The sequence below is a fragment of the Coenobita brevimanus genome, chromosome 1, assembly GCF_032717465.1.
Source record: "Coenobita brevimanus isolate Jiangsu-jjx chromosome 1, ASM3271746v2, whole genome shotgun sequence".
Taxonomy (NCBI): domain Eukaryota; kingdom Metazoa; phylum Arthropoda; class Malacostraca; order Decapoda; family Coenobitidae; genus Coenobita; species Coenobita brevimanus.
In genome coordinates, this window is record NC_136954.1 from 23022598 (window position 1) to 23033227 (window position 10630).

Genomic DNA, 10630 nt, shown 5'->3' on the forward strand with positions numbered 1-10630 from the left:
CAGTATGGCAGGCTAACGCTTGGCAAGGTAGGGGTGAGACAGAGTAGCAGAGTAGTGTTAGGCAGAACATAGGTGAAGTAAGGTGGTGGTGGGCAGGACAAAGGTGAAAAAGGGTGGTGTTTGGTAGGGCATGGGTGGGCCAGAGTGGTGTTAGAAAGTGCAGGAGGAAGGCATGGTGATGTTAGGCAGGGCAGTCGTGGGGCATGATGGTGTTAAACAGGACAGGGATGAAGTAAGGTGGTTTTGGGCAGGGCAGGGGTGAGGAAAGGTGGAGTTAGAAAGTGTAGGTGGGAGGTATGGTGATGTTAGGCAGAGAAGAGGTGAGGCAAGATGGTGTTAGACAGGACATGGATGAAGTAAGGTAGTGTTAGGCAGGACGGGAGGCAAGGAGGGTGGTGTTAGGAATGGAAGAATCAGGTGCACTCATGGATGATTAACAGAAAAATCTTAACAGTATACGAGGTTTGCTAATGGAATTCGAGGAGGTTAATCTAGTGCAGATTCTGCTCCTTAATTTCAGTCTAATACACCTTTTGCTCCATTTTTCTCATTGCTGTTTCCAGTTTCAGTCCTTAGCAACCATACCTTCCTTTCACCTTCATACTCTCCCATCCTTTTCCATAACATTGCTCTGTACTATTCAAATGGGAATCCTCCTCTTCGAATTTGCTATCTTTTTTCGAAATATTGTTCATCCTTTTACTTAATTCAACCTCATACTCTTCCTCCGTTCCGTTTATATTGCTCTGTACTAGTAAAATGACTGTCCTCCTCTTCCATTTATGTCTCTTCCTAAATTATATTCCACCTTCCTTTCTCTCCCAGTATTTTTACAGCTTTCCTTTGTTCTGTCCCGTTCTTTTCCCTTTCCCAGTCGCCATCCCTCGTGCCTCAGTGCTACCCGTCCCTTGGCCTATTACGTGTGCTCTGGACACGAGAGCACAATATATATTTTCTTCTCTTATTCGTTTGTCGCGGGCATCGGAAGAATTAATCCCCTAATTGTCTGCCACAGAAGACTTGAAAACTGATAATGTGTGAGGTAAAAGGTTATGAAAGACATAGTTCACAAGCAATTCTGTAATAGAATAAGCATCCAAAATGTATACATCAAGATATTACACCAAATGAAATCAAATATGTAAGATAAAATAGGATCAGACAACTACCTATTCAATACAGTTACTGTAATATCGATCACGCATATAAAATGACTGTTAAAGCGTGATCATTGATATCTGAACCTGTGGCTCCCCTTCAAGATATGTCGTTAGTTGGGCTCATTTCGCATTCCACCTGCTCACTTCACTCGGCCTTTGAAACATTATCATGAAATATTACATCCACTTGTATTTAATACAGCCACACTAAACGAGGACAAAGTTTATGTTTTCAGATTTTTGTTTTTAGCTTTGGAATTGGGTTGTTGCCCGTAGGCCTGTATATGTGTTATCCTGTAATCGGGCTGCAGCCAAAACTGCCATACCCGTACATATAATCCTGTTGACACTTATAGCGATAGTACCGACTAAATGTAATCCTGGGGCAAATTATGTACGAGGAGAAGAACTGTGGACCCACTCATAACGTAGTGGGATGTTAATTTTTTTCTTATATTAAAGTATTCGTCGCATATTATAGCACACAATTACTGCGCTGATTCCATCACCCTACATTGTTTTAACTCCATAATCTGTCTCCCGTGTAACTCTGCTTGGTAGGTTCGTAGCCCATAACTCAAGCCTCTCTCTCTCTCTCTCTCGCTCTCTCTCTCTCTCTCTCTTTCCAGTGTAACAGTCTGCTTGGCAGGTTCATGGCTCATAACGCAAACATTCCCCCCCCTCCTCTCTCTCTCTCTCTCTCTCTCTCTCTCTCTGCAGGAGTTTGATGTAGTGGATCGCGTTGCCCTCTCTCACCACCTGTTCACATCCACAGTATTCCAACAGTAGCATAAAAAAAATCGTATAAGGTTCACACAGTTTATACAGGAAACCAAAAGGAATACTAAACTTCACACAAATGGAAAGTGATGTAACTCTCAACAAGTATCATCCCCTTGAATCCCGTGATGTAATTATTTTATTTTATTCTTGCTATCTCCAGACGCCTTTTTAAACTTAGGAAATGCCCCTGGTACTGAAGGAGTAATAAATGGAGGTCATATCTAATCCCTACAGTTCAGTGAGTTAACTGAAATCGTCTGGCAACAGAAAAAAAAACAGAATAAAGACATCACTATACTGAATGATCTCTAACATTTTATTTTTTACAGAGATTAATGGCTGATCCTTAGGAGGTGTCGAAAGCACTGTAGCACAGGTAGTAGGATTTGTCCGACTGTCTTGTCACTTCCTATAATATAGAACAAACATCAAGCAAAGACTGATAACTAAGCAACAACTGCAACACAAGAAGCAGTTGTTGGGGTTACGTTTTCATCAGTGATAAATAGTTTGTTGAAAACGGTGAGGGAAACATTTGCGATTACATAATAAAATCAATATCATTTCAACACACAGCTGCACACGAAAAATACCAACTTGGCTACCTTACTACAGTACCCTCTGGAAGAAGCAGCAATACACACTTACTGTAGTAAACACATTATAAAGTAAGAAATGCAAGAGTTTAAAGTGAGAAACTAATGTTTCGTGTGTGTGTGTGTGTGTGTGTGTGTGTTTACATTATATTTTGCTGCAGGTCTTAGCAGACAGGTAGTGACCTAGTTGAAGACACTAGAGACGGAGATGAAGGCTGTGCTTAAGTGTAGCGGTTTAAATCTTCCAGAGATGACCAGAAGCATTATACAAATAAAATTCTGTTAGAAATGAGTATTGGTGTATTGGACTACGGTAATCTTTAGCTTCGGGAAAAGAATATTGGTGTATATGACTATGGTAACCTTTAGCTTCGGGAAAAGAATATTGGTGTATATGACTATGGTAACCTTTAGCTTCGGGAGAAGAATATTGGTGTATATGACTATGGTAACCTTTAGCTTCGGGAAAAGAATATTGGTGTATATGACTATGGTAACCTTTAGCTTCGGGAAAAGAATATTGGTGTATATGACTATGGTAACCTTTAGCTTCGGGAAAAGAATATTGGTGTATATGACTATGGTAACCTTTAGCTTCGGGAAAAGAATATTGGTGTATATGACTATGGTAACCTTTAGCTTCGGGATCTCTTGCATCCCAAAAGGAGTAGCCTGGGATTGTCTTTTACCATTTTGAATTTTCTTTTGTAGGTTTTGATGCTTTTGAATTTAATTTTGGCTTAACACACAATTGTAAAACAGCCTCATCAAGCTACTACCTTTAGGAAATATCTCCGCTACAGAAAGTATAAGAAAGTGGAGGAAGGACACTGCTGATGAAGTAAGCTGGTGCTGATAGTGATCTTGAATCTTCTGAACGATATGACCAGTTCGGCATACTAGTCCAAGTCGGCGAAGTAAAGCTGCAACAGGAATTATAGGTATTAGACAGTATGATCAGTAACATAATATTAAATTATGTTATAGCTTTACCGGCACAGAATTAGTTAATGTTACCAATTTAAAAAAGAAAATCAACAGTCCATGTGCGACATTCCTGAATATATTTATGGTAGATTCCCTGTCGTAACCATAAACTGTTCTTGTGGGAAGGTAAAGGCAAGACGAGTACAGTCTTCTCATGCCTCTTGTTCTTTCTCCAGTAAAATAAGTAAAAAAATAAAAAAATAAAGATAATAACAGAATAAATATAGTTACGAAGGAGAATTGTCGTAAGATTATATATACTGTATATATATATATTCTTTCTCTGCAGGAAACATAAGCTAGTAAAGGAGGGTTCAGAATATTCTTTTGTATCCAGTTCTTCGTATAATAACAGATCAAAGTTACAACATGGAATCAATCGTAAATATGTTTAAGAATCCGGCTTCAAAATACGGCACATTTCCCATTCAGTTCCACGTTTACAGGTAAGCTTCAAGTTTCAGGCAGTTTTACAGGTAAGCTTCAAGTTTCAAGCAGTTTCTTTAAATTCGAAAACCTTGTTCATAAATTTTCTAGCTTCCTTATTCCATACTATTTCTTCTTTAAAGAGGTAAATCCAGTCGGATATAAACAAACAGAGCACTGCCACGTTCTTCGAAACTTGAAGCCTGGTTTTGAACGCGTAACTTGAAGGAACCGCACATGTGAAAAAGAGCTCACCTGGGAACAATGACTTACCTGGGAAAAGAAATCACCTTGGAAAAAGTAGGAAAGAGAACTCACCTGGGAAGAATACCTCATCCTGGAAAAAGAACTCGCCTGGGAAAAAGAACTCACATCGGAAAAAGAACTCACCTGGCGGCTACCGAGAGACTGAGCAGGACGGTAGTTGTCAACCAGGGCATCTGCGTTGGCGTCCTTCAAGGTGCGGAACTGTGCCATCTGTAGGGGTATAGCCACACTTCACCATGTTAGTCTTGCTAACCACAGACTATTTTATACGGCCGTTGAAAATAAAAAAGACCATTCAAAGTTTTTAAAATCCTGAATGAAACACAAAGGCGTTTGACCCCTTTATTGTGATGACGTCTTACTTATTTTTTCTTGCTACCTAGGAAGACCTCTTGTACTGAAAGGATTAATGAAGGCTATATCTGACATCTCCAGTTTCAAGAGCCATTCCTTAGCCGAGTACAGACGTTTTGTGGCAGCATGGATAAATGAGAAACGACGTCATTGTACTGAAGGAACTAAATGCTAGATCAAGAATGACGGCACAAAATAAGATAGAAAATGAAGAGTAAGAGGATGTGTTAATTGTCATTATACTCGTTTTACCTTCACTTGGCCCACATGTTAGTCTTTTTGCAGCCAACAGTATTTCACATAGTTCAGTAAGCAGAACACAATGCTGCACGAAAGTTACTCTATTGTTACAGCTAAGCAGTCAGGCTGGAGAGATGACAATTTTAGAGTTAAAAGAGTATAGGAGAATATATTTACTCTTATCTCCTCACCTGTTTGTCCGATACGTCTAGTTTGTCATGGAAGACCGTCCACACTACCACCTCGTTGCAGGGCGGTGTGGTCAGAGAGCCTAGGTAGCGGTGGAACTTCTTCCTGTTGTTGGGTAGGAAGGTTGACAGCGGAATGGGCTGAATGGCGACCTCTTGACCTGATGGTAAAGGAACGAATGTGAAGGAATTGTGTTTGCCCATATCTTCACGGAAATAACGAAAGCATGTAACACACTCTCTCTCTCTCTCTCTCTCTCTCTCTCTCATGATATGAACTTGATGTAGTGCAACCACCCGACGATGTCTGTATTAAGAAACAATAGTAAAGAGGTTAGCAGTAAATCTAAGCAGAAATATCTTACGTGATACACGAAACAAAACCCACCAGTTCTGTTTTAGATTGTAACAAGTACAGTTAGAGGTTTAAGTCACACAAAGCATCGAGTTCCGTGATAAACAAAACAGCACAAAGTATCACCTGGCAGCGTGATGTTGGCAAGGCCCGTTACAAGTCCTGCGAGTGCTGGGTTGTCTTGCTCTGTGATGGTAAACATGACCCCGAGTACCGCCAGACCGTCCTCGTACAAAACGGCCGTTGCTGTGTCGTTGTAAACCTTCCTGTAATGCACCAGGTGCACCTCGCACGGGTACCTAAGAGGAGAGAGCATGCAGTATTATAATCTCTCTCTCTCTCTCTCTCATGCTACTTCAGGCCATTAAGTTTCATATCCATTTGAGACGAACCAACTAATATTCCGCAAGCGGAACCATCTTCTCCGTCATCATATTGATCTTCTGCTTATCCTGTCATACTGTTTCACCCCTTGTGTGTGTGTGTGTGTGTGTGTGTGTGTGTGTGTGTGTGTGTGTGTGTGTGTGTGTGTTTATCGCCCCCTACCATCATACGCAGATCTTCCGCCACGTCTATCATACTGCCTCTTCCCCTTATTTCATTCATTTCCCCTCATTATCAGCATACTTAATCAGTGTCCTCTATATATCACAGTGTTTCGTCCCGTGGTTTCCATTTTTCCTGCTGTCGTCATACTTAATCTTCTGCCTCCGTTATCACTCTGCCTCATCACCTTTGTTTTCATCATGGGAGCGAGCTAACCATGGCTCACTGACTCAACCCTGTCTACCATCCACCATACCAAGCCCTCTCAGTGTGGTCTAAGTTCTGCCTTCATGTTTCAGTTTATCTTGCCTGTCATCCTTCATCCTCTCCTGCCTGAGGTACTTTATTGCCTAACAACAACCTAACTCCGACTCCGACATGATCTCTTTCTTAACTCTTCGTTACTCCATCCTATCCACTACCATACTCCACCCTAAATACTGCCATACTTCACCTTAACCACTGCCATACTCCACCTTAACCACTGCCTTTCTCCATACTCCATCCCAACCACCGCCATATTCCACCCAAACTGCCGCAAAACTGTATCCTGACCGCAGCAAAACTCCACGTCATCCACCGCCATACTCCACCCTAATCATCGTCTACCTCCCAACTTACCTGTTGTGTCGGATGAGATGCTCCGAGCCAACTGGGTTATTGGATCCCCAATGGAAATGAAGCTGCGCGAACTCATATTCGCCGTTGAGATTCCCGCCACGCACGTAGGGTCTGATCGGCGTGTCCACTGTGATCATGGCTGCCGGTAAAGAAATACCTGATTTAGGTAAATCCGAATAATCAGCGTGGGAGGCTTATTGAGGAATCTCTGTCAGTTTACTAATCGATAGCTCAAAAATCTGGCCCTCCAAACCTACCAATGTGAGTTATGATTCTTGCTGATAAAAATGTGGATAGTGATCTGCGTGTCAGCATTTCCTGATTATATTACGTTAGCGTACGTAAGAACCAAGTGAGAGGCTGAGAACAGCGGTCGTGCTACGGTCACTAGCAAAATTGGCCGAGGAAGTGTTTTTGCAGTCAGTATGTTTTCATCTGACGGAGCTGGACCATACACACAAATACTATGCTGTGGTTGCATGAAGTGCGATAGGCCTTACTCATGAAGTAGCAATGAGCCTTCTTGGTCACTGGTCAAATCAACCCCTTTATGAGGCTACACTTGGCCATCAATGGAGCAAAACTGAATTCGAGATCATTGTCAGATGAAAACAACTGACCATGTCTTCAGAGTATGAAAGTTAACCGTAATGAATAACCTAGGACACCTCACTGGATTTCACAACTCCATGAAGGAACTATATCCTTTTTACATTAACCTGACCCAAATTTTCGTCCTCTTACAGCTTATTTCACGTAGATTACCAGAGGTAAGGGGCAATTATACGCCTCTACAGTACGTCCTTTCCATAACACATTTTGGTGACTAGCATCGTATTTCAATGATGATAAGTTTTTGCAACTCGTCATTCAAGATGGTGAGAATCCGAGAGATGCCAGTTTTAGACCAGGTTAGAGTAAAAACAGTATAAGCGTACCTGAGTGTCCATTATTCGTGACTTTGACTGATGTTGGTATAACGTTGTAGTTGAAGAACTGGAAGGGATTCCATGTCGTCACCAGTTTCCCGTTGTAGAGATCAATAGGAGACTGGCGCTGATATCCGCAAAAGGGGTAATGCTTTGCCCAATTCCGCGGACCTGAAGGGTGATACTGTAGGTCAATGTGTGTGTGTGTGTGTGTGTGTGTGTGTGTGTGTGTGTGTGTGTGTGTGTGTATGTGAGAGAGAGAGAGAGAGAGAGAGAGAGAGAGAAGGAAAATGGGGGTCATGAGAGTTGGAACAGGCGAGTCAGCAGAATAACCCATTATGAAAATTTTTTTCCCCCATAAGCTGCATCAGGTCTTTCAGGTCATGTAAAATTAATTCAGGATCCCTACTTGCACAAGAGATCAAGTCAGGTCGACACAATGCTTTCACATCATGCTTCTTATCCTTGCTTTTGAACCCCGTAACAAGGAACATACTTACAAGGTCTGTGTAATGCCAGAGTCTGTCATCCAGAAGTTTAATCTTGAAACACCACCACTTGTATGCCTCCACGAGCATACCTATTTATTCGCACTCTCCAATATGCGGCTAAAAATAAAAATCTAAACATAAACCTCACTCCATCCCCATTAATCGACTCTTGTCTCCTAGCCTGGAACCCTCTTTGCTCCTTCCTCCATATGAATGATCTATGAATTTATTTGCTCAGCTGAGATGATGCAGGCGTGGACTATCTTATTTCCACGTGTCTCCACGAGGGAATGTAAGTGGGACAGCCGCCCATTCTCTGAATGTGCGCACGGTCCAGATTGCCCATTCTCGGATGTCAATACTTCCCCAGGCCCATACCCGCATAATCGGCCATGTGGCACAGGACGCGGTGCTGGTGTAGCTGTGAAAGTGTCTTCATAATCGTCTGTTGACTTATGGAAAGCTTTCCTTATTTACTTTCTGGAATATTTCTAAGAACCAGACTGTGTCAACCACTTGCTATTTTCGGGATCGTGGCGCATAACTCTTGTAGGATATGTAACTCCTGAATTTTGTACTTGTTTTCTTTATAACCCCTTTCTTTTAAATATTTGCAGATGAATCTGACCAATTTTCTGAAAGTTTTCCAAGAAGGCTAGGTAACAGGAAAAATAGGGTAGCCTCACTGTCTCTTATGAGTGATAGCAAGTCAAACATAATATCTCCATGTCCAGCGTAAGTCAGTATCTCAGTCTTCAGTCAGTCACCTATACTGCTATCTCACACGCAGTACAACCTGGACAACCCCTGGTATTGTCCTAGCGTTAAGTTCATTGCTGGCTTCAGGCTGTTTGTTGCCTTTGGTCAATTCGTTAAAACAATTTCAACCAGTTTTTTGTTCATATTTGTTCCCAAGTGTTTTCTTTGGGTAATTCTTAACATATACTTTGTTACTTACCGGTGTGACCTTCGTAGCTCCAGTGGAATTCATTTGAACCTCCCTCCTCCTCATCATCATCATCATCATCATCCCCATCACCTGTGGGTGGGAGGCAAGAGGGACCGTCATTAGTTTTTTCGGAGGTATAATTCGCGCCAGAATTGACAGTCTTGTGATGCGAGGTCGCGAGAATATTTTTTTTTTTTTTAGCATGAAAGTAATCCATTAATGAAATTGATGTACTCAGATATCCAACCCGCTACCATGATGTACCGAACACAGTTCAAAATGTTCTTAGGTGGTTACAAATGCGCAACAATCAATCATGTGGTTTGAAAATAAACACAAATTTATTTCTGTTCTAAAACAATTTCCTCACAGATGAAGTCCTTTGTCCTCTGTAACTCCTTAAATTTTTATTGAGAAACAGGCCAAAAGCTTTATCCAACGATCCCAAGCGTGTTCTGCAGAATAAGCTTATCTTGGGTGATCAAGGTTTTCAGAACCAAGATATCAGTACCAGATAAGCGATTTCTGTTGTTACTTTGGAATCATAGGTACAGTCACTCATAAAAGAAACGACCCCCCCGGCCAAGACACCTTTCAACCAATATGATATCGGTCCTGGTAACACTGTAAATGACGTCAGGTGTGGGGGTGTGAATCTGCGTTTGGGGGAAGTTCATTCAAAGTTCATTCTAAGTGTGTCGAGCCCATTCATTTAACCCTTGAGGCCGGGGGTTTCATTTAGATCTTATTCCTTCCACCGGCTGACGGTTTTATTCAGCTAACGATAAACTTTTTCCAATGTGATGGGTTACATACATATGCCTTGATAACAAGTCAGATATAATGTATGTTTGACTCGAAATGTGGATTGAAGCAGTGTTTCGTGCAGATTAACTCCGCCCTCCTCTCAAACACCCCTCCTCATCCCCCCATATGGCTGACGTCAAATACACTGTTACCAACACTGAATACCCCGAGTTCTATTGCCTCTAACCCGGGGGGGGGGGGTCTTTTCTTTTATGAGTGACTGTACCTTCTGCTGCGCTGTGATTTCATCTCTGAAGTGGTAGTTGTCTAAAATGAATTCTACAAACATTTTCAATCAACCTCAATAAGTGAGGCGGTGACTGAATTGGTAGAGAGGTTGCCTGCAGTCCTACCGGACCAAGGTTCTAATCCCCGCTGGGGCAGAGAACAGCTTAAGGATTAGAATTTCGCAAAAGCAGACTTTACTGATCTACTGAAGACCCGCCGACATGTCATAAAAATACCCCCGCTAATACCAGTGCACCAGTCCTGTATGCGACAACCCTGGCATGTATTCAGTATGGACGGTGAGTGTTAAGACCGAAGTGGTGACATGTGGAGGTGTATGGTATGTAGGAGGACTGATGGGCCTTGGGAGCAGGCTGTGAAGCCTATGCCTAGAGTCGGACACATTTGAAAACAAAAAGTAAAGCAACAATTACCGTTTCTCTGTTGAATATAGTTAGGCCTATCCTGAAATGAAACTACACAGCCAACATCATTTGTTATCTGAAAAATAAGGAAACATTTATTAACGTTCTAAAAGTAGTCAAAGACGGATTACAGTATGGAATATCCTTTACATGGCTCATCTCTGCGTTGAGCATTGATTATATTCTGATGCTGTAAAATGTGTTAATCTTGTTACAAGGGATTAGATATTAGGCCACTTCCAACCCCTTCAGTCCAAAGAGACCCCTCAAAAACAGCA

General features: G+C 41.9%; 1 protein-coding gene across 1 annotated transcript; it reads right to left on the reverse strand.

Moving 5' to 3' along the window:
- Positions 1 to 3438: 3438 nt before the first annotated feature.
- LOC145392036 (putative carbonic anhydrase 3) lies at positions 3439 to 9988 on the reverse strand. Its single transcript, XM_080266525.1, has 7 exons — positions 9926 to 9988; positions 7462 to 7573; positions 6524 to 6662; positions 5483 to 5622; positions 5005 to 5162; positions 4343 to 4429; positions 3439 to 3462 (listed from the first exon to the last, which is right to left on the reverse strand). The coding sequence occupies exons 1-7, from the start codon at positions 9986 to 9988 to the stop codon at positions 3439 to 3441; spliced, it is 723 nt and encodes a 240-aa protein (XP_080122651.1).
- Positions 9989 to 10630: the final 642 nt, after the last annotated feature.

What these genes read in the sequence shown, in the direction of transcription:
- LOC145392036 (XM_080266525.1), bottom strand. Translation starts at nt 9,988, where the DNA reads ATGTTTGTAGAATTCATTTTAGACAACTACCACTTCAGAGATGAAATC. An exon ending in CACGAATAATGGACACTCAG is followed by an intron (nt 6,663 to 7,461) that starts GTACGCTTATAC and finishes CTTTACCGGCAG; the next exon opens with CCATGATCACAGTGGACACG. An exon ending in TAGACGTATCGGACAAACAG is followed by an intron (nt 4,430 to 5,004) that starts GTGAGGAGATAA and finishes ATACCCCTACAG; the next exon opens with ATGGCACAGTTCCGCACCTT.